General features: G+C 62.6%; 7 protein-coding genes across 7 annotated transcripts; 4 read left to right on the forward strand and 3 right to left on the reverse strand.

Moving 5' to 3' along the window:
- Window positions 1–98: 98 nt before the first annotated feature.
- On the forward strand, window positions 99–4350 carry CHLRE_17g710850v5 (uncharacterized protein). The gene is made up of 6 exons (XM_043072076.1): window positions 99–517; window positions 814–941; window positions 1249–1356; window positions 1748–1885; window positions 2325–2462; window positions 2883–4350. Exons 1-6 carry the CDS (start codon window positions 445–447, stop codon window positions 3504–3506), a joined length of 1209 nt encoding a protein of 402 aa, XP_042914535.1. The 5' UTR covers window positions 99–444; the 3' UTR covers window positions 3507–4350.
- Window positions 4351–4407: 57 nt separating this feature from the next.
- CHLRE_17g710871v5 (uncharacterized protein) lies at window positions 4408–6018 on the reverse strand. The gene is made up of 2 exons (XM_043072077.1): window positions 5791–6018; window positions 4408–5682 (listed from the first exon to the last, which is right to left on the reverse strand). The coding sequence occupies exon 2, from the start codon at window positions 5544–5546 to the stop codon at window positions 5304–5306; it is 243 nt and encodes an 80-aa protein (XP_042914536.1). The 5' UTR covers window positions 5547–5682; window positions 5791–6018; the 3' UTR covers window positions 4408–5303.
- Window positions 6019–6428: 410 nt separating this feature from the next.
- Window positions 6429–7540, forward strand: CHLRE_17g710879v5 (uncharacterized protein). The gene is made up of 2 exons (XM_043072078.1): window positions 6429–6560; window positions 6649–7540. The coding sequence occupies exons 1-2, from the start codon at window positions 6474–6476 to the stop codon at window positions 6913–6915; spliced, it is 354 nt and encodes a 117-aa protein (XP_042914537.1). The 5' UTR covers window positions 6429–6473; the 3' UTR covers window positions 6916–7540.
- Window positions 7541–7588: 48 nt separating this feature from the next.
- CHLRE_17g710881v5 (uncharacterized protein) lies at window positions 7589–9557 on the forward strand. Its single transcript, XM_001691619.2, has 4 exons — window positions 7589–7902; window positions 7973–8404; window positions 8514–8550; window positions 8667–9557. Exons 1-2 carry the CDS (start codon window positions 7731–7733, stop codon window positions 8068–8070), a joined length of 270 nt encoding a protein of 89 aa, XP_001691671.1. The 5' UTR covers window positions 7589–7730; the 3' UTR covers window positions 8071–8404; window positions 8514–8550; window positions 8667–9557.
- Window positions 9558–9902: 345 nt separating this feature from the next.
- Window positions 9903–12438, reverse strand: CHLRE_17g710900v5 (uncharacterized protein). The gene is made up of 3 exons (XM_043072079.1): window positions 11637–12438; window positions 11302–11360; window positions 9903–11129 (listed from the first exon to the last, which is right to left on the reverse strand). The coding sequence occupies exons 1-3, from the start codon at window positions 11746–11748 to the stop codon at window positions 10539–10541; spliced, it is 762 nt and encodes a 253-aa protein (XP_042914538.1). The 5' UTR covers window positions 11749–12438; the 3' UTR covers window positions 9903–10538.
- A 2060-nt stretch (window positions 12439–14498) lies between these two features.
- On the forward strand, window positions 14499–15862 carry CHLRE_17g710950v5 (uncharacterized protein). Its single transcript, XM_043072080.1, has 2 exons — window positions 14499–14864; window positions 14935–15862. Exons 1-2 carry the CDS (start codon window positions 14585–14587, stop codon window positions 15030–15032), a joined length of 378 nt encoding a protein of 125 aa, XP_042914539.1. The 5' UTR covers window positions 14499–14584; the 3' UTR covers window positions 15033–15862.
- An 810-nt stretch (window positions 15863–16672) lies between these two features.
- On the reverse strand, window positions 16673–19998 carry CHLRE_17g711000v5 (uncharacterized protein). The gene is made up of 4 exons (XM_043072081.1): window positions 19454–19998; window positions 18909–19296; window positions 18574–18632; window positions 16673–18308 (listed from the first exon to the last, which is right to left on the reverse strand). The coding sequence occupies exons 1-4, from the start codon at window positions 19853–19855 to the stop codon at window positions 17718–17720; spliced, it is 1440 nt and encodes a 479-aa protein (XP_042914540.1). The 5' UTR covers window positions 19856–19998; the 3' UTR covers window positions 16673–17717.
- Between the last annotated feature and the right edge of the window lie 149 nt (window positions 19999–20147).

Raw genomic sequence — 20147 nt, forward strand, 5'->3', positions numbered from 1 at the left:
TAGAAGGGAACTGCCATGATGGCTTGCATTGACAATTTGCATGCGAATTCCAGATTTTCGTCAAGCGGTGAGCCTATTTCCATGCTCTCTACACACATCAAAAGCATACACTGCAAGCTGGGCCTCAACGCGTTTGAAGTTTCTTCCATCCACAACAGCCCAGCTGGTCTTCGCTTTCGTGCCAATCGGCATACAAAAGCTCTCGAAGCACATAATGACTTACGTAGATAAACTTGCATTATTCGCAGACCGTCTCTCCTTGAGGATCATTTAGGGACTAACGCGCTGGTGTGCAGCATTCAACGCGCAATAGAGAGATAATAAAGATTCTACGGCACCGCTGCTGGGAAGCGCGGCGAGCGAACCAGGTACTCATCAAGAGCGAAGCTTGCGTTTGGCGGGCTACTTCCCCAGTGGCGTGCCGGTGGCGAGCGCTAGGCAGTTATGGGGCAGCTGCTGACGGCGGCCAATGTCAAGGCCCTGACATATGGCGCAATGAATGTCGTGTCGGCTTCAGGTAAGGGGGCCCAGTGACGAGCTTCGGACGGGCGCCAGGGCTAGCACTGCCTGGCCGCCAGCTGTACGGCTGCACCGGCGGAAACTGCGCATTCCGTCGCCCGTCGCCGGCACTCAGCAGCCAACATCCTGCCAATGCGTCGCGCGCGGAGACAAAAGGATGCCGTCAAGCATGTGGCATTCCAGCGAGCGCAACGCATGTCCGCCACCACCGCGCGGCCCGCAGCCACAGCCGCCGCCCCATCTCACCTCCACACGCCCGACGCTCCCGCCCCTACCCTGCTGCTGCTGCCGCAGGCATCGTGTTTGCCAACAAGGCCGTGTTCCAGACGTACGGCTTCCACTTCACGTACGCGCTCACGTGGATCCACACCGTGTTCACACTCGTGGGCATGCGCGTGTTTGCGGCGGGCGGCATGTTCCAGGTGCGACCGCGTCAGCACCCTCGCCTCCCCTCGGGATTGGCTAGCATACGGCCGTACGACGCTTATGGGTCGGCGGCCGAATTGTTGCGGGGTTTGCCTTTTGAGGGGGGGCGTGCAGCGAGATGAGCCATTAAGCGGTGCAGTCATCTTGGCGCATCGGGGCGCGTGCACGCCGCGGGAACCGATGCTGGCATGAGCCTACCGAGGTTTTGTGCCCCCACCATTCGTACCCTTACGGTATCACAACGTGCCGCCGGCGCTGCTGTGGTGCGGCATGCCCGCTGCTGCTGTCCCCATCCCCCCGCAGGTCAAGTCCATTCCCCAGGCCCGGCTGGTGCCGCTGGCCGCCGCCTACGTGGCCTACATCGTGCTGTGCAACCTCAGCCTCAAAGTCAACACCGTGGGCTTCTACCAGGTGCGGCGGCGGCAGCACGGCAGTGGGGGCCAGGATGGGTTACTAGAGCCAAACCCAAAATGAAAGCGTAATGCGATGCGCAGGGTGTGTGTGTGTGTGTGTGTGTGTGTGTGTGTGTGTGTGTGTGTGTGTGTGTGTATGATTGCGCGCGTGCGTGTGTGTATGACTGAGGGTGTGTGTTTGTGTGTGTGACTGAGGGTGGGTGGGCCACGGTAGCCGGAGTGGTGGAGCGATGCATCTGGGGAAGGGGGGGGGGAGTCGGGGGCATGGGTGGTCAGTGGGTGGGTGGAAGCAAGGCCTTTGCGCTGGGCCGGACAAGGCGTGGCAGTGCGTTTTGCTTTGCACGGCCCCTGCCGACCCTTCCCCCCCGCCCCCCGCCCCCGCACCGCAGGTGATGAAGATCGCTGTGGCCCCCACCGTCATCGCGCTGGAGCTGGTCATGTTCCGCCGCGTGCCGCCCGCGCGCATCGTGGCCAGCGTGATGGTGGTGTGCATGGGCATTGGCGTGGCCACAGTCACTGACACACAGGTGAGGGAGGAGGGGAAGGGGGAGGAGGGCGGAGGAGGGAGGATGTGGGGCTAGTTCATGCTGTTTACAACTGTAGGGAGGAGGAGGGGAAGAGAAGCAGGCGGGGCAGACGGAGGCGGTGGGTTGGAAATATCAGCCCAAACTTGCCAAACCAAGTCAAACTAGCGGGGTACAGGGAGGAGGGGATGGGGGTGGGAAGGAGGAGCAGGATGAGGGGGAAGCCCGTTGGCCGCGGTCCAGGATGAGGAGGGGCGGATGCTCGTTCACGACACACGCGTCGTCTTTCTCGTGACTGCGATGCTGCACAGCTGGCCCTCTCCCCGGTCTATGTTAGTTATGCCTGGACTGGCCACGCTCTTCTCCTCGCTCTGTTGCATTGGGTTCGGTTTCGTTTGGGCTGGTATCTACACCCCCAGCCCTCCTCGGCCCCCTCTCTCAGATGGTGTCCAACCTGGTGGGCATAGCGGTGGGCGTGGGCGCCACCCTCATGACGGCGCTGTACCAGATCTGGGCCGGATCCAAACAGAAGGAGCTCAAGGCCTCCAGCATGCAGCTGCTGCACGCCTACACGCCGCAGGTGAGGGGCATCAGCGTTGGGCGGGGCGGGGCGGATGAGGCGGGGGCTGGGCGGGGCTGAGTCAAGTGGAGGACGTGTGTGTGCGCGCGTGTGTGTGTGTGTGTGTAGTGTGTGTGTGTGTGTGTGTGTGTGTGTGTGTGTGTGTGTGTGTGTGTGTGTGTGTGTTAAAGAGCACAAGGAAAACAAAGCACAAAGACAGCGTATGCGATGCAGCATGTGTGTGTGTGTGTGTGTATGTGAGTACATGTGTGCGGATGAGCAGCTGGCCCGGTCGGGCGAGCCGGGTAACTGGGACGCAGCAACGTGTGACCGTGTGAACGTCGCCGCTGGACGCAGCTTGTATCCATACCGGAACCGCTATCCTTCCATCAACGCCGACACCCATGGCCTGCCCGCTCTCCCACCTTGCCCTCCGTCCAGGCGACGCTGATGCTGGGGCTGCTCATACCCATGTGCGAGCCCATGGGCTGGCACACGATACACATGCCGGCGGCGCCGGGGGCCGACGCCGCCACCATTGCCGCCGCCGCGGCGGCACCGCCCATCCGGCCGCCCGGCTCTCTGCTGGCCTACCAGTACCATACCGCGGCCGTCGCGGCCATCATCATCTCGGCCATTCTGGGCCTCTTAGTCAGCCTGTCCACCTTTTTGGTGATCGGCGCCACCAGCAGCCTGACCTATAACGTGGTGGGCCACCTCAAAACACTCATTATCCTGACCGGCGGTTGCATGTTTTTTGGCGACACGATGCCGCTCAAAAAGTTCATCGGCGTGTGCATTGCGATGATGGGCATCATCTGGTATACGCAGCAAAAGCTGGCGTCAAGTAGTGGCGCTGCCGCCGCTGGCGCCGCTGCGAGCGGCGACCCGGCGGCTGCCGCCGCCGGGCCGCGGCCGCCGCTGCTGCCCATCAGCAACAGTCCGGTGCCTGTGTCCGTCAAGTCCGTGTACACGGCAACGGCGGCGCGCAGCCGCGGCGCGGTGGCGGCAGCGGCGGGGGGCGGGGGCCCGATGATCAACGGGCGCCACCACGCGCACCGGTGATGCGCGGTGGAGGATGAGTTAGCCTTGGCGTTGGGTTTGGCCTCGGTTGTTGCTGAGGGCTTAGAACCGCCGGGCCGTGGGTTTGGGGCGGGTAAGTACGGTAATGCGGAGCCTTCGTGGATGTTTGCGAGACCAGGGTTGTGAGTTAAATGTTTGATCGGACCTGTGGACCTGCGCAATCGCGACATGATTACGCCCGGTTTGGATTGTGGGGTATGATGACCTAGAGTGATTTGTATGGCGGCGCTTGTCGCAGCGAACATGTTTACAGAAGTGCTATGAGAGCACGGCTTCACCCCCACGCAATCCTGCACTGGGATTTTGTCAGTGCAACGAATTATGTGATGCAGGCTTTTTGAGAGGACTTGTTCGGGCGTAAAAACTGCACGGAGTCATTGCAAGTGACAGGGCAGGGCAGGGACAGTCCGGCAAGGGACGTCGGTATGGGGCACAGGCAGGAGTGCATACGGTAGGCTGATAGTCAGGACGCGGGTAGCATTGAGGCGCGTGTGGCAGAGCCTAGCCGTTAGTTAGGCTGTCAGACTGAGGCGCACTGCAGGCGAGTGTCTGACGCAGACGCCATCGGGAACACACGGACCAGGTAGTCCGCAGTCCAGGCGGTGCGGTCCCCGTGTCGGGCACAGCGCTTGGCTGTCCTTGTGCACTGGAGAGCGGAAGGGGGCGACTGTGCGTGGTCATGGGGCAAAGCGAATCAGCGGATGCGAACATGCTGATCAACAGCTGGCTGCAAGGCTGGCTGCGGCGCCTGCGTGCGTGCATGTTTTGGGAGTACGGTAGTGACAACACGAATCGCTGATGAGCAAGCCCAAGCCATCATCGACCTGAACAACTGGTGCTGCATCATGACTGAAGCCCACACCGTCACAGGGAAGGGCGCAGCGGCAGCAAAACATTACATAGGGCGGCATGGCGCGAAGATCATAGGCCGAAGGCCGGATGGGTGCAGGCTCCCATAGGCAATGTATGGAGACATCCGCAGGGATGATGACCTCGTCAATCCAGCTTAATTCGCCGTTGGCCCAACCGCCCAACCCGCACGTGAGCACAGCGGCACGAAAATGCAACCCTTCCTACCTACCTGCCAAAGTGGCCCCTGAGCCCCATGGCCCATGCAACAACCAGCCATACATACATCTGGATGGGTTGCCGAGCCCAGCCCGCACCTCCTGAGCCCACCTAATCACTGGCACACCCTGCCCTGCCCTCAACCCGGCCCCGCCACCTGGCCCGGCCTGGCAGTGGCCTTGGTATGCGATGGGACAGTTGTAAGGCAGGCTGGTGAAGTCCTGTAGGGTGCAGCTGACTCCCAAACCCCAGCAGGTGGCAAACAATTTGGCAGTGGCCTTGGTAGTTGGTACGCAGCGCAACAGCAAGCAAGAAGTCTTGAAGAAGTCTTGAATCTTGAAAACCATCTTGCATTCCAACCAATACAACGCGCGGAGTGAAATTGTATGTGGCTAAGCCGTCCCCATCGTGTGCACCATTTATATTTGGCAATCCAGACACTCTCCCTCTCATGAACCTGCTCCGTCCCCGACCACAATTTGCAACGTGCACCAGACAGCATTCTATGGTGACTAAATGTGCGGCGTGCAGACCCACAATCATAAAATATCAAAATGGAAGTGAATAAGGTAGGTGGGCCTCCCTCTCAAGGGGAAAGTGGGCTGTGCCGCCACGCCCGTCCTTCGCTCTGGCAGCATCAAACGCACTTTGTCGGCCACCCACTTGATGCAGGTGAGCAGCAGCCCCTTTTCAGCTGTTGCCGCTAGCGTGTTAGCCGCTTTGGACCCCAGGTCCGCTGCAGCCGACTGCGGCACGCTGCTGCCGCTGCCACCCTGGCCAAGCGAAGGACTCGGCGCCGAAGCCCTTGCGGCCGCAGCTCAGGCCCTCGCCGATGCGTGAGCCCGCGCTAGCCAGCCCGATGGCCAGCCCACCACCTTTAATGGCCAGCCCGGCTCGCTCCGGTTGAGATGTTCGCACCGGATGAAGTGCTGTGCTTGCTGCCCTGTGGCGCATCACCGTCGTGGTCCCCGTTGCCGCCGCTGCCGTCGCTGCTGCCGTCGTCGCTGCCGCGCGTGATGCTGACGCGGCGGCCGCCACCGCCGCTGCTGCTGCTGCTGCTGCGGCGGCGGCGGCGTCCCGCGTCTGAGCCCTGCAGAGCGAGCACGGGTGCAACTTCGGTCATCGGCCGCTGCATGCCCTCGAGCCAAGGCTCCGATCCCACGCTGCTGCATGCCGTGGCAGATAGATAGATGCTCACCACGACCTTGAGTTGCTCCGCGTGGCGCGGCGCAGGAAGCACACTTCCCTAGGCAAACCTGCTGTCGCAAGGCCAGCGCCATTGAACTGCACCAAAAACGTTTCAGCTTATGTCTGCTCTGAACTCTAGAACTCAGTGGTTACTGAACACCTGCCGCTACACAGTATTCCGGCTTGCCCCCTCCGCTCGCTCTGTCCCATTTCGCACCATTGCAAGGCCAAGTATGACGGGAACTTAGCCCCTGAGCCGAGCTATCGGCTATGGGCTCATTCCAGTCCAGCGCGCAGTTATGCGAACGGGGTGGGAAGGGGGGGAGGGATGCCCGGACTAGGCGCCGGTGAACACAAGCGCGTTGGTGAGCCAAGGCGAGAGAGCGCGGGCGGGGGGTGGGGTGGGGGGCCCCGAGATGTTGAAATGGCGTCGCTGCTTTTGCCGATCGGCGAGGTCGCATGGCGGGGCCAGTGGCGGGGCCGCAGGTGACTGGCACAACTGATGGGCCCCTCTCACTGCAGTTGCTGAGAGCCAGAGATGGAGGGACCCGAGCGCATGCAATTGGCGCCGCCACCATCACTGTCACCGCTACCGCCGCTTCCATCGCCACTGTCACTGCAGCTACCGCAGCAACGGCACGCGTTGAGGTGGCAGGGGCAGCAGTCGCCAGCAGGGGCGGAGCTGCCGGCAGCATGCAACCACAAGCCGCCGCCGTTGCCGCCGCTGCCACGGCTCCGGAGGAGGAGCAGGAGGACGACGATGGCTCAGTGGCGGTGCAGGTGGGGCGCCAGGTGGCGGCGGCCCGGGGCCGCAGCTGAGGAGATGAGGTAGGAGGCGCGCGCCACAGCCCGGGCCGCCCGCATGCAGGCGGATGCAGCGGCGGCATCGGCGCGGCGGGCGGCGGCGGCAGCCGCGGAGCAGGCGGCGGTGGCGGCGGCGGCGGCCCGGGCAGCGGTGGAGGCGGTGCGGCGGGCTGAGGCGCTCCTGGCGGAGGCGCTGGGTGCGCGGGGTGAGCTGGTGTCCTGGTGGGGGCACGTGGGGCCTGGGGCACGAGAGGTCGGCGTCGCGAAGGAAGTGGCGGTGGTGAAGCGAGGGCGGTATTGCAGCGCAACGCAGCGCACAGGGGGATGTTGAGGCACAGGAGCATGTTAACGGAAACAGAGACCCACCGCTGACGCCCTGGAATGTGCGGAGAGGCGGAGCCGTTTCCACGAAGGATTGGTGTGCGGGAGCAGGCAGATCCGTTGAGTGTCCAGTGTTGCACTGTGCAGTGTGCATCGACTGTCCCCGAGCTTAGGCTAGTCCAGGTAGCAATAGATGGCCGCTGCGCGCTTGCACGCTCAGGTGGTCCTCTCCTCCTGTAACACAGCAATCATAAACCACCGCAAACTCTGGCAAGGATTTATTTGCTTGGACGTTCGTTGTCAGCCGTTAACACTGTGACATTGCCCGTATCTTCCGTCCATCGCCGTCGGTGACTTGGGAGGTCAGGCGCCGCGTGGCGGTCCACAGCGGCGGCGGGGAGTGTGCTTCTTGGGTGCGGCGTGCGCGTGGGCCAACAGCCCTGTCGTTAACCCCGGGCCCAGTACTGCTGATAGGCCTCTGCCAGTTGCTGAGAGGTAGAGATGGAGAGACGACCCCGCCATTGGGGTGCTGCTCTCCGGCCTGGCATACACCAGGCGTGGCCGAGCCATGGCAAAGGCGGACTTCGGTGGCGAGCTGTGAAGAGTGATGAAAGCAAGGACGTAGAGTGTCTGTAAAGCAAGTAAAAAGTACGGCATGCAAGTAGCCGGCCCTTCAGCGGGTCTACAGTATCGCGCTCGGATGTCAGAAGCGCGCTGGCTCGCAAAATGCAAAGACCACATACACAAGTAGACTTGATTATAGCTTGCTGGCTACTTTGATAATAACTATCTAGTTCACTTCAGCTGCGACCGCGTAGTTCCGAGATGGCGCAGCAGGACGCTCCGCAGCAACTGGAACAGCCAGACCAACAACAGATTAATGAACAACTACAGCAACTGGCGCAGCAGTTGGCGCAGGTGCAGGCGCAGATTGCTCAGTTCGGGGCGCAGCAGCAGGCGCAGAATGCGCGAATCGAGGAGCTGGGCAAGCAACGCGGTGAGCTCGGAGATCGCTTGAGGTTCCTGGGAATTTAACGTTTGACATAGGAGTCTTGTGTGGTGCGCAGACCTCTTTACCGTCTTGTTCGAACTGGGCCGCGGCGTCATTGCTGCCGTGGCGGACAGCCTGGCGTCCGAGCCCACCGCTCACAAGAAGACGGCTTAGCCAGGACTGCCTCTCCACCTTGCAGACAGTGGGACTAAGGCTGGAGCGGTCCTGATGGCGGCTTGGACGGCGTACGCCGGCTTTGCTGAACCGGGCCACAAGGTGTCGGTCGCAGCCGGCGATACCATAACGGCCGAGCAGAAAACTATGTCGCGAGGCCCTCTTCGCGCCCGCGCGCGCCTGTATCATTCCTTTCGCCGTCCCTACTCGCGACCCCCTATAGTATTTATTGTCGGCGCCCCAGGCTAGGCCGCCCGAGGACTGCGCGACGCCATGGCTCCCGAGGACAGCAACCGTCGCGCTGCCGCGCCTCGTGGCGCCCAGGGGCACGCTGGTGAGTGTCAAGTGCCATGCAACTGCTTCTGTTGCCGCAAGAGGGCTGCACGTGCCGCGTTGACGCTGCCCCACCACTGCCACATTACCCGCGTGGGCTCTCCCACCAGGCACCGGCGCCCCCGCAAACGGAGTTTGTGGCGCCAGGTGCGCGCGTGCCCCGTGCGGCCAATCAAGGGGTTCAGTTCCTCCAGGGTTACAACAAACTAGGTTGGCGCTTTGATGGCTTGACGCTGATTGCCATGCGTCGTGTACCCTAACAGGCCATGGCAACCGCCAGCAGAACCAGGTCCACTTGGGCCACCAGCCCCGCCCGCGCGGTCAGGCAGCTGCCACAGGTGCCCCACGCGACACCCCTCCCGGCGGCCCAGCAGTTGCCGCCACCGAAGCAGCATCCGCAGCAGCCACTGTGCCGGCTTCAGGGGCGCGCCTCAACCGCACTGCCTCCGCCAGCGGCTGGGATGGTGCCGGATGATTGCCGGATGATTGCTGGCACTGCGACCGATACCTTGTGACCCGGTTCAGCAAAGCCGGCGTACACCATGGCGGCTTGGACGGTGTACGCCCGGCTTTGCTGAACGGGGTCACAAGATATCGGTCGCAGTGCCGGCAATCATTACGGGGATCCTGGCTCTGTTGCCCTTTTTAATCAGGGTGACGATCTGGCTGCGCACCACGCGCGTGGTGCCGGTCTAAATCGATGCGGGGGAGTCGCGGAGCGCTGCCTGCTGCGGGCCCGGGCACCTTGCTGTCAGTCATAGCAGGCATGCTTCTGTGTGGCTGGTGAATTTGTAGTAGAGCGGCGACAAAATGCACTGTGTTTGAGGTTTTCTCCATGGTGATGGCATCCACGTGGTGCGATACTTGCAGTACAGAATGAAACCGACAAGCCGACAATGCATCCTTGCTTCTACCGAAAACTAAGATCATATGGTTTGTATCAAGCAGGTTTGCGTGTCCACTGGTGTCAAGTATTTGTCGGTACGCATTGCGGGCACGGTCACTTCACGGGCCGGCTAATGAACTTGCGAATTGGGTGTGCTGCTCTCCGGCTTGGCGGGTCTATCGGCGGGTGGCGAGGCTCGCTAGCCAGCTGGCTGCAGGAGCAGCGGCAACGGTGGTGCTCCATGGCTTCGTTGTAAGCCCGATCAATGAGAGCATTTCTGTGCCCTGTGTCTTGTGCCTGTTTGGGGGGGGGGGCGTGATAGGTGAGAATGCCAGCGGGGGATAAGCAGCAACTATCAGCACAGGGCTCCTATCTTAATGTCTCCAGACATTAATTGGCCATTTTGGCCGTTTCCTAGACATTCCTCCCGGGGGCTTATGTCTGGGGTGAGACTTTGTTGGCCCGGGTTTGGGGCGGGCTTTGTCCGAATTCCTATGGAGAAGTCCCCAAACCGCCATGTGCCCAGACAAAAGATGGCGGCCACCCGGCCGCTTTTGTCTGGAGCTAGACATTACCCCAAAAACAAGATACGACCCCTGTATCAGCAGCAGCAACCGGAACAGCATGTAAGCGCGCGTGTCAACCCGGTTTGGGTCAGGGTCAGGTTTCATCAGGTTTGGAGTCACGTTTCTGGTTCAGGTTCGGAGCAAGGTTTCAGGGTCAGGCTTCACCTGCTTCAGCCTGCTTCAGTGCCACGTGCTGCACACAGCCCACCGCCGCCGCCAGGGCCGTGCACCCCACACACGATGGCCGCAAGTGCCCGGTGCCGGGTGTGCCGGCGCACCTGCCGCCTGCCGCCCCCGCCGCCACCCCCTGGCGTGGAGTGCCGCTGGCACTGCCGACGACGCCAGCTAGCCTAACCTACACGCTCAGTCGCTGCAACACAATCCGTCTTTAGTTGCCAGTGTATGGCAAGGGTTGGTAACCCTGGCGCCGCTGCGACACACAAAGCACTCTCTCAATTAATAGTAACTGGGTCAGCTGCTTGGCGCTGACACACACTCCGTTTAGTCGGTGTCCGTACCAGACATACAACTCAACATTCAACGTTGAATGCTAACACTGCATTACGTGCATAATAAGCCCCCAAATGCTACTGCACTGCGGAAGAATGAAACCCGATCATTATTCCGATACTTGGATCGCACGGGCGCTCTGTCACGGCTGTGGACCATCATCATGTAGACGCCTAGCACGCCGCCACCACCTCGGGTGCCATCGCCACAATCGCCGCCGCGCCGTGCTTGCCCGCCGCCGCCTTGCAGCCAGCCGCCGCGCTCACCACGCCCGCGCGGACGACCCGCCGGGGGCCCGCGCCCTTGGGCCGCAACCGGAACTGCGAAGCCGCAGCCAAACCAGCCACCGCGGCTGGCTGGGCCGCCGCCGCCGCTGCCGCCTTGCCCTCATCATACAGCTCCGCCCACGACACCGTCCCGTCCGCCGGCGCCGGCCCCTGCTGCTGCCGCGGCCGCGATGTCATGGACATGCTCGCCACCGGCAGGGCCGCCGACGATGTCGCCGCCACCGCCACCCGGCTGCCAATCACCGCTGCCTCCGCCGGCGCCGTCGCCACCTGCACGCGCGGCAGCGGCGGCCCCGCCGCCGCCGCGGGGTGCGCGCGCGCGAGCCCCGCCAGCTCGTCCCGCGCGGCGTCAGTCATGCGGCGGCGCTCCAGTTTGGCGCCCATGGCCTGGCCGGCGATGGCGGCGGCGATGGTGAAGAGGATGGCGTACTTGGGCATGATCACCGCCTTGCGCAGCATGGCGATGAAGGGGATGGTCTGGAGGAGCAGGGAAGCAGGCGAGGAAGGGACATGGTAGGGGTTAGCATGTAGGACGAGACACCCGGCGCGAGTGTGCGTGCAGGACACAACACAAAGCTTTCGCATCCGCGGCGCAAAGCTTTCCACCCCCCCCCCCCCAGCCAGGTGCAGCTAGGGTTACGGTACTCACCGCGTGCACCGCCATGAACCACTGCGACGAGAACTTGTCCGTGTGCTCGCGCCACATGCCTGTGCACATGACGAGTGTGGTGGTTACGCAGCGTCAGAAGGGACAACACGCCGAAGCGCTCAGCCCTGGTCTCATGCGTTGCAGAGGCCTGGCTTGGCCTGGCGGCCTCCTGCTGCCCTGCACCCTCCCTCATGCGCGGCACCACCCTGAAGGAAGCGCCGCGCCGTGCACAAAGCCACGGCCAAGCCACGCAGCCGCCTTCCCACTCCTTCCCACAAGATTGCACACCCCGCATGGCCCTCCCCCATGCACGGCCCTCGCCGGTCCACACTGACCGCAGGGCACGTTGAGCGCCGCCGTGGTCATCACCACCGCCATCAGCTTAATTGGCAGTGCCTGCGGCCGGAGCTCGCGCACCGGCCGCGTCGCCGCCAAAGCCGCGCGCATTTTAATTATAGGCTCCGGGCAGCTTATCTGGCCCGCTTTGTTGAACACGATACCCGCCAGCGGTCCCAGCGCCCGGCGTAGGGGGCACTTGCCGCCGGCCCAGAGGTGAGCCACCGGGGCCTGTCACGGAGGCGCCGGGACCGGGACCGGACGCCGTAGGCCCGCCGCTGTGGTGCTGCGGCTGCCGCGGCGGCTTGCGCTGCTGGGGGCGGTGCTGCTGCAGGTGCTGCTTGAAGAGGTGGTGGATGTTGAACTGAGGGCAGGAGGGGAATCAGCAGGTGTTGGACAGCTCGCAGGGAGCAATTCGAACATAAAGCATGCTGCGTCGCTTTTTTGCCGCCCCCGCGCGCGCGAACGAAGTTTCCACGCTCGCGAAAGCCCGGCGGAGCCTCGGGGCTCTCCAAAAAGTCCGCGCGCTTATCCCATGACCAATCAGAAGCATTAAAGGGCCAGTTCCTAGCTTTTAAGGCCTTAGTTGAGGAACCGCAGCATGAGCATGCTGACATCGCGTCTGCGCGTGGCTTCTAGAGCCCTATCTTAGCGTCATTGCTATTTTGTATGTACATATAAGTAGTAGCCAGGGCGGCGCATCATCCCGGGGAAATTTGAACCGGCATGAACCGGGTGCCATGGGAGTACATAAGAGCGTAGTATGGCGCGAGAGTTACTCGGTTAGCTGAAGCCGAGTTGAAAGCAGCGCTCGGGAGTCAATGAAAAGGTGTGAGTAGGTATGAAGTGCCCACACCGAGCCCGGAAGCCCCGCCCCTCCGATTCTGTCTTTAGCTTGACCTGCCTCGCATCCCCCCCAGCGCTCGTATCTTACGAAGGCAGGGGCGGCGTCAGTGGCCGATTTCCTTAAAATGGCTTCGTTTAGTTGACGAAACAGGCTGCCGCCGCTTCGTTCACCCCCAACATTTTCCGGGGGCTCCGCCCCCGACCCGCACGATGTCGACACCGACACGACACGCCCACTCCTCCCCTGCTTCCCGCCGACCCAACCTCACTCTCCCGCCAGGGGAACCCCTGTCTCCCGCCGTCAACACCCATAGATACAGCCCTTTGAGCCTTCTTACCATATGCCACGCAGGTTTCAGCCGTGGAGTAGCCGCTGGAACCCCCTGTCCTTGGCCAAAAGTGGCCGAGTTCCCAAAAATGTCTTCGTCTGTTTGCCGAAAGACCCCCCAAGATCCCGTGCGTTTTGGCCGAAATTCCAAAGTCAAGACCAAAAACATTTCGGCCGCCAGAGGCCTTGTTGGACAAATTTCGTTCCGAACGAAGGAAGATACAAGCGCTCCGTTCCAGGTTGGTTTCGGATGCCGCGCGCCCCGCAGCTCCGCTCCGCGCCAGCCCGCCAGCCGTCCGACAGCCTAGCCATCGCAACCTGGTTATATCAGTGATGGGTCGGCGGCGCTCCTCTATTGCCCGTGGCGTTTACCGTCTGGATGAGGTAACATGTCTGCTGTGACCGCCTCCTGCTAACCGGCCTTCTATGCGTGCTAGCGACTACAACTTCTCTTCGTGTCGCGCACATTCGCGTTCGCATTTCGACAGCACTCCGCTAAAAGCGCTGGTTGAAAGTTGGGTTAAGCCTTCGTGGATTACGAGCAGTGCTGTGCGCCGCTGCCACGGCTCCGGAGGAGGAGCAGGAGGACGACGATGGCTCAGTGGCGGTGCAGGTGGGGCGCCAGGTGGCGGCGGCCCGGGGCCGCAGCTGAGGAGGTGAGGAGGCGCGCGCCACCGCCCGGTCCGCCCGCATGCAGGCGGATGCAGCGGCGGCAGCGGCGCGGCGGGCGGCGGCGGCAGCCGCGGAGCAGGCGGCGGGGGCGGCGGCGGCGGCCCGGGCAGCGGTGGAGGCGGTGCGGCGGGCTGAGGCGCTCCTGGCGGAGGCGCTGGGTGCGCGGGGTGAGCTGGTGTCCTGGTGGGGGCACGTGGGGCCTGGGGCACGAGAGGTCGGCGTCGCGAAGGGAGTGGCGGTGGTGAAGCGAGGGCGGTATTGCAGCGCAACGCAGCGCACAGGGGGATGTTGAGGCACAGGAGCATGTTAACGGAAACAGAGACCCACCGCTGACGCCCTGGAATGTGCGGAGAGGCGGAGCCGTTTCCACGAAGGATTGGTGTGCGGGAGCAGGCAGATCCGTTGAGTGTCCAGTGTTGCACTGTGCAGTGTGCATCAACTGTCCCCGGGCTTAGGCTAGTCCAGGTAGCAATAGATGGCCGCTGCGCGCTTGCACGCTCAGGTGGTCCTCTCCTCCTGTAACACAGCAATCATATACCACCGCAAACTCTGGCAAGGATTTATTTGCTTGGACGTTCGTTGTCAGCCGTTAACACTGTGACATTGCCCGTATCTTCCGTCCATCGCCGTCGGTGACTTGGGAGGTCAGGCGCCGCGTGGCGGTCCACAGCGGCGGCGGGGAGTGTGCTTCTTGGGTGCGGCGTGCGCGTGGGCCAACAGCCCTGTCGTTAACCCCGGGCCCAGTACTGCTGATAGGCCTCTGCCAGTTGCTGAGAGGTAGAGATGGAGAGACGACCCCGCCACTGGGTGCTGCTCTCCGGCCTGGCATACACTAGGCGTGGCCGAGCCATCGCAAAGGCGGACTTCGGTGGCGAGCTGTGAAGAGCGATGAAAGCAAGGATGTCTGTAAACTGCTGTAAAGCAAGTAAAAAGGGCGGCATGCAAGTAGCCGGCCCTTCAGCGGGTCTACAGTCGGATGTCAGAAGCGCGCTGGCTCGCAAAATGCAAAAACCACATACACAAGTAGACTTGATTATAGCTTGCTGGCTACTTTGATAATAACTATCTAGTTCACTTCAGCTGCGACCGCGTAGTTCCGAGATGGCGCAGCAGGACGCTCCGCAGCAACTGGAACAGCCAGACCAACAACAGATTAATGAACAACTACAGCAACTGGCGCAGCAGTTGGCGCAGGTGCAGGCGCAGATTGCTCAGTTCGGGGCGCAGCAGCAGGCGCAGAATGCTCAGCTCGTGGCGCAGAGTGCTCAGCTCGAGGCTCAGCTCGAGGCGCAGCAGCAGGCGCAGAATGCTCAGCTCGAGGCGCAGAATGCTCAGCTCGAGGCGCAGAATGCGCGAATCGAGGAGCTGGGCAAGCAACGCGGTGAGCTCGGAGACCGCTTGAGGTTCCTGGGAATTCAACGTTTGACATAGGAGTCTTGTGTGGTGCGCAGACCCCTTTACCGTCCTGTTCGAACTGGGCCGCGGCATCGTTGCTGCCGTGGCGCACAGCCTGGCGTCAGAGCCCACCGCTCACAAGAAGACGGCTTAGCCAGGACTGCCTCTCCGTGGAGACAGTGGGACCAAGGCTGGAGCGGTCCTGATGGCGCATCGGCCGTTTCCGAACATCTTTTTGTCTCCGCTCTACTACAAATTCACCAGCCACGCAGAAGCATGCCTGCTATGACTGACAGCAGGGTGCCCGGGCCCGCAACGCGCAGCGCTCCGCGACTCCCCCGCAGCAAGCACCACGCGCGTGGTGCCGGTCTACGGGGGAGTCGCGGAGCGCTGCCCGTTGCGGGTTCGGGCACCTTGCTGTCAGTGTCAGTCATAGCAGGCATGCTTCTGCGTGGCTGGTGAATTTGTAGTAGTGCGGAGACATAATGGCCTGCGTTTTCATTCGACCTGCTTATTGACCAACAGGCACCAGCATTTACTGCGGTAAGCTCTCGCACCTGCAACAATGGCAAACAAAGTGCGGTCGGGCGCCACTTAGTTTTCGGTAGAAGCAAGGATGCATTGTCGACTTCTGCCTGAGCGTTTCATTCTGAACTGCAAGTATTGCACCATGGATGCCATCATGGTTTGTATCATATGAACCAGCCAGAGAGTGCCAGGTTTGTGTCAAGCAGGTTTGCACGTCTACTGGTGTCAAGTACTCGTCGGTACGCAGTGCGGGCACGGTCACTTCACGGCCGGCTAATGAACTTGCGAATTGGGTGTGCTGCTCTCCGGCTTGGCGGCCTATCGGCGGGTGGAGAGGCGAGCTAGCCAGCTGGGTGCAGGAGCAGCGGCAACCAGGGGAGCGGTGTGTGCAACTCGGCCTGGATCCTCTGGCGGCAACGGTGGTGCTCCATGGATTCGTTGTAAGCCCGATCGATGAGAGCATGTCTGTGCCCTGTGTCTTGTGCCTGTTGGGGAGGGGCGTGATAGGTGAGAATGCCAGCGGGGGGATAAGCAGCAACTGTCAGCAGCAGCACCCGGAACAGCATGTAAGTGCGAGTGTCACCCCGGTTTCATCAGGTTTGGAGTCACGTTTCTGGTTCAGGTTCGGAGCAAGGTTTCAGGGTCAGGGTTCAGGATCAGGGTCAGGTTTCACCCGTGGTTTTTGGGCTGAGCCCCCCCAGCGCAGCGTTCCAGGGGGGGGGCGAAGCCCCCCAGGAACACCCCTGTCCGTGCGTGCGTGCGTGCGTGGCTGCGTGGTGTCGGCAAAACATAGCATACTGGCGCAAACCGCGACTGCTACGTATTAGTATTTGATAATGCCTATTGCATGTAAATAGGTGGCAGGGAAAATTCGGGCGGAGCGAGAAGTGCCTTCGCGGTCCATGGACAATTGACTTTCGCGAGGTCGCGAGGAAAGCATCCGGTGCCCGCTGATATGCAGTCTCTAAGGCAAAATATGTTGGCGGCAAGCAAAGCGGGGAAGTATATCGAAAGTTCTGAGCGACTTGCTGAGCCATGCCTGCCGACGCGCCAGAATGCCGAGAAGCCCCGAGGTCGCCCCCGCCCCGCGCCCAGCCCTTTGAGCGTGGGGCGCCGGGGAGGTGTTGAGTATGGCAGGAGGCGAAAGAAATGCTTGGGGTGTTTGGGAGCGTGACAAGGCACGCATGCGTGGCGCGGGAAATCCCGCACGGCCCCAACCCGAGTGTCCCTAGCCGATGCGCCTGCGCGTCGTAGCGGCATGGAGGCTCTGACGTGGCGTTACACGCCTAATAGCTCCCAAGCGTACGGGGGCTCAGCCCATTTTCCAGCTGTACAAAGCTGACACCCCTTGTCACCTGCTTCAGCCTGCTTCAGTGCCACGTGCTGCACACAGCCCACCGCCGCCGCCAGGGCCGTGCACCCCACACACGATGGCCGCAAGTGCCCGGTGCCGGGTGTGCCGGCGCACCTGCCGCCTGCCGCCCCCGCCGCCAGCCCCTGGCGTGGAGTGCCGCTGGCACTGCCGACGACGCCAGCTAGTACGGTACACTTGGAAGCTCCACCATTCAACAATAATGCTGGACATGCGGTGTGCATCAAATCGCAGCAGACCCCAACGCCACTACCAGGCACCGCGCTGTACATGCTCATGGATGGCTCCCGCCCTCATCACCACCAAATAAGCCATCTGACTCCTCCCAACGCCCATGAGTAACACGCCTGACCCATATGATATGGCCCTAGCCATACAACGCCTCCGCATACCATTTCACGGCGTCTGCTGCTGCCGCAGCCCGGCGACGACCGGCCCCCAGGCCGGTTGCGGAGGGAGGGGGCAGTTCTGACTGGAAGGCGAGGGGGGGGGGACCAGTCCTGGACAAGGCTTCAACACGTCACCTGCACGGTCCAGCTGTTGATAGGCATACCGTACTTCAAGGGCCAGGGGTGCCCTGCCCCAACCCGCACGTGAATCCAGCCTAACCTACACGCTCAGTCGCTGCAACACAATCCGTCTTTAGTTGCCAGTGTAGGGCAAGGGTTGGTAAGCCTGGCGCCGCTGCGACACACAAAGCACTCTCTCTATTAATAGTGACCGGGTCAGCTGCTTGGCGCTGACACACAATCTGTTTAGTCGGTGTCCGTACCAGACATACAACTCAACATTCAACGTTGAATGCTAACACTGCATTACGTGCTACAGACTAACATGCTAAGCCCCCAAATGCTACTGCACTGCGGAAGAATGAAGCCCGACCACTATTCCGATACTTGGATCGCATGGGCGCTCTGTCACGGCTGATCATGTAGACGCCTAGCACGCCGCCACCACCTCGGGTGCCATCGCCACAATCGCCGCCGCGCCGCGCTTGCCCGCCGCCGCCTTGCAGCCAGCCGCCGCGCTCACCACGCCCGCGCGGACGACCCGCCGGGGGCCCGCGCCCTTGGGCCGCAACCGGAACTGCGAAGCCGCAGCCAAACCAGCCACCGCGGCTGGCTGGGCCGCCGCCGCCGCTGCCGCCTTGCCCTCATCATACAGCTCCGCCCACGACACCGTCCCGTCCGCCGGCGCCGGCCCCTGCTGCTGCCGCGGCCGCGATGTCATGGACATGCTCGCCACCGGCAGGGCCGCCGACGATGTCGCCGCCACCGCCACCCGGCTGCCAATCACCGCTGCCTCCGCCGGCGCCGTCGCCACCTGCACGCGCGGCAGCGGCGGCCCCGCCGCCGCCGCGGGGTGCGCGCGCGCGAGCCCCGCCAGCTCGTCCCGCGCGGCGTCAGTCATGCGGCGGCGCTCCAGTTTGGCGCCCATGGCCTGGCCGGCGATGGCGGCGGCGATGGTGAAGAGGATGGCGTACTTGGGCATGATCACCGCCTTGCGCAGCATGGCGATGAAGGGGATGGTCTGGAGGAGCAGGGAAGCAGGCGAGGAAGGGACATGGTAGGAATCAGCATGTAGGACGAGACACCCGGCGCGAGTGTGCGTGCAGGACACAACATAAAGCTTTCGCATCCGCGGCGCAAAGCTTTCCACCCCCCCCCCAGCTTTCCACCCCCCCCCCTCGCATATGCGGCTGCAGTTTCTCCTTGCAGCGCGACTGTTTCCTTACGGGATTGGTTCAAAGTTACCCCCCCCCCCAGCCAGGTGCAGCTAGGGTTACGGTACTCACCGCGTGCACCGCCATGAACCACTGCGACGAGAACTTGTCCGTGTGCTCGCGCCACATGCCTGTGCACATGACGAGTGTGGTGGTTACGCAGCGTCAGAAGGGACAACACGCCGAAGCGCTCAGCCCTGGTCTCATGCGTTGCAGAGGCCTGGCTTGGCCTGGCGGCCTCCTGCTGCCCTGCACCCTCCCTCATGCGCGGCACCACCCTGAAGGAAGCGCCGCGCCGTGCACAAAGCCACGGCCAAGCCACGCAGCCGCCTTCCCACTCCTTCCCACAAGATTGCACACCCCGCATGGCCCCCCCCCATGCACGGCCCTCGCCGGTCCACACTGACCGCAGGGCACGTTGAGCGCCGCCGTGGTCATCACCACCGCCATCAGCTTAATTGGCAGTGCCTGCGGCCGGAGCTCGCGCACCGGCCGCGTCGCCGCCAAAGCCGCGCGCATTTTAATTATAGGCTCCGGGCAGCTTATCTGGCCCGCTTTGTTGAACACGATACCCGCCAGCGGTCCCAGCGCCCGGCGTAGGGGGCACTTGCCGCCGGCCGTGCCCCCCTCGCCTGCGGCACCCAGAGGTGAGCCACCGGGGCCTGTCACGGAGGCGCCGGGACCGGGACCGGACGCCGTAGGCCCGCCGCTGTGGTGCTGCGGCTGCTGCGGCGGCTTGCGCTGCTGGGGGCGGTGCTGCTGCAGGTGCTGCTTGAAGAGGTGGTGGATGTTGAACTGAGGGCAGGAGGGGAATCAGCAGGTGTTAGAAGCATAAATACACTACATGCATCGCGTTTGCGGGCCCTTGCTCGCTGAGTGGACACGGCCGGTACAATCAGTCCTCCGACACCAACATTCCAACAATCAGCACCCTCACGCCGGAGCGGCTTACCCAGTTGCTGCCCCAGGACATTGACATTGAGGCCAAAGGTGCCATCGCCAGCGGATGCGGCATGGGCGCGGGCGACGACTGAACCGGCTCGTGTGTGTAGGGGCACTTCCTCGCGGGCTCGGCAGCGGGGCGCGCCTGAGCTGGCGAAGGAGGATAGAGAACCTGCTGTTGCACCTCTGGGGCCAGGTGCGGCAGCGGCAGAATGCCTCCGCGGCCGTGGAAGAGCGCCATGGTTGCAGAGAAGTCGTCATCCTCGGCTAGCACCGGCCCGTGAGGGCAAGCCGGCTTTCCAGCAAGGCTGAACGCATAGCTTTCACCGTGCGTCTGTGCCACGTTGTGGAGGAAGGGGCACCGCTTTAACGCGGACGACAAGTCAGCGCCCGGGCAGTTCGGGCCAGGCATTTTTGGTATGAGCGTAGTATGGCGCGAGAGTTACTCGGTTAGCTGAAGCCGAGTTGAAAGTTGGGTTAAGCCTTCGTGGATTACGAGCAGTGCTGTGAACGTGGAGAAGGCCGCACAGCAGTAGTAGCGTTTGACTACGTATTCTCAAGTTAAATGTATAAGCTGCCAGGAGGTGCGCCGGGCGAGTGAACCTCAAGGTGCCTCGCCGCATCCTCGCCAAGCGATTGGCCGGCAGGCCGCCCTCACTGACCGTCATCGGACGTGGGTCCCTGCAACCAAAGCTGACCCCCGC

The sequence above is a fragment of the Chlamydomonas reinhardtii genome, chromosome 17 (assembly GCF_000002595.2).
Source record: "Chlamydomonas reinhardtii strain CC-503 cw92 mt+ chromosome 17, whole genome shotgun sequence".
Lineage (NCBI taxonomy): Eukaryota > Viridiplantae > Chlorophyta > Chlorophyceae > Chlamydomonadales > Chlamydomonadaceae > Chlamydomonas > Chlamydomonas reinhardtii.

What these genes read in the sequence shown, in the direction of transcription:
- CHLRE_17g711000v5 (XM_043072081.1), bottom strand. Translation starts at nt 19,855, where the DNA reads ATGCCTGGCCCGAACTGCCCGGGCGCTGACTTGTCGTCCGCGTTAAAG. An exon ending in TGTCCTGGGGCAGCAACTGG is followed by an intron (nt 19,297 to 19,453) that starts GTAAGCCGCTCC and finishes TCCTGCCCTCAG; the next exon opens with TTCAACATCCACCACCTCTT. An exon ending in GGCGCTCAACGTGCCCTGCG is followed by an intron (nt 18,633 to 18,908) that starts GTCAGTGTGGAC and finishes TCATGTGCACAG; the next exon opens with GCATGTGGCGCGAGCACACG.
- CHLRE_17g710950v5 (XM_043072080.1), top strand. Translation starts at nt 14,585, where the DNA reads ATGGCGCAGCAGGACGCTCCGCAGCAACTGGAACAGCCAGACCAACAA. An exon ending in GGAGCTGGGCAAGCAACGCG is followed by an intron (nt 14,865 to 14,934) that starts GTGAGCTCGGAG and finishes TGTGGTGCGCAG; the next exon opens with ACCCCTTTACCGTCCTGTTC.
- CHLRE_17g710900v5 (XM_043072079.1), bottom strand. Translation starts at nt 11,748, where the DNA reads ATGCGCGCGGCTTTGGCGGCGACGCGGCCGGTGCGCGAGCTCCGGCCG. An exon ending in GGCGCTCAACGTGCCCTGCG is followed by an intron (nt 11,361 to 11,636) that starts GTCAGTGTGGAC and finishes TCATGTGCACAG; the next exon opens with GCATGTGGCGCGAGCACACG. An exon ending in GGTTCATGGCGGTGCACGCG is followed by an intron (nt 11,130 to 11,301) that starts GTGAGTACCGTA and finishes CTGCTCCTCCAG; the next exon opens with ACCATCCCCTTCATCGCCAT.
- CHLRE_17g710879v5 (XM_043072078.1), top strand. Translation starts at nt 6,474, where the DNA reads ATGCAACCACAAGCCGCCGCCGTTGCCGCCGCTGCCACGGCTCCGGAG. An exon ending in ATGGCTCAGTGGCGGTGCAG is followed by an intron (nt 6,561 to 6,648) that starts GTGGGGCGCCAG and finishes GCCCGCATGCAG; the next exon opens with GCGGATGCAGCGGCGGCATC.
- CHLRE_17g710850v5 (XM_043072076.1), top strand. Translation starts at nt 445, where the DNA reads ATGGGGCAGCTGCTGACGGCGGCCAATGTCAAGGCCCTGACATATGGC. An exon ending in CGGCGGGCGGCATGTTCCAG is followed by an intron (nt 942 to 1,248) that starts GTGCGACCGCGT and finishes ATCCCCCCGCAG; the next exon opens with GTCAAGTCCATTCCCCAGGC. An exon ending in CCACAGTCACTGACACACAG is followed by an intron (nt 1,886 to 2,324) that starts GTGAGGGAGGAG and finishes CCCCTCTCTCAG; the next exon opens with ATGGTGTCCAACCTGGTGGG.
- CHLRE_17g710881v5 (XM_001691619.2), top strand. Translation starts at nt 7,731, where the DNA reads ATGGCGCAGCAGGACGCTCCGCAGCAACTGGAACAGCCAGACCAACAA. An exon ending in GGAGCTGGGCAAGCAACGCG is followed by an intron (nt 7,903 to 7,972) that starts GTGAGCTCGGAG and finishes TGTGGTGCGCAG; the next exon opens with ACCTCTTTACCGTCTTGTTC.
- CHLRE_17g710871v5 (XM_043072077.1), bottom strand. Translation starts at nt 5,546, where the DNA reads ATGCGCCACAGGGCAGCAAGCACAGCACTTCATCCGGTGCGAACATCT.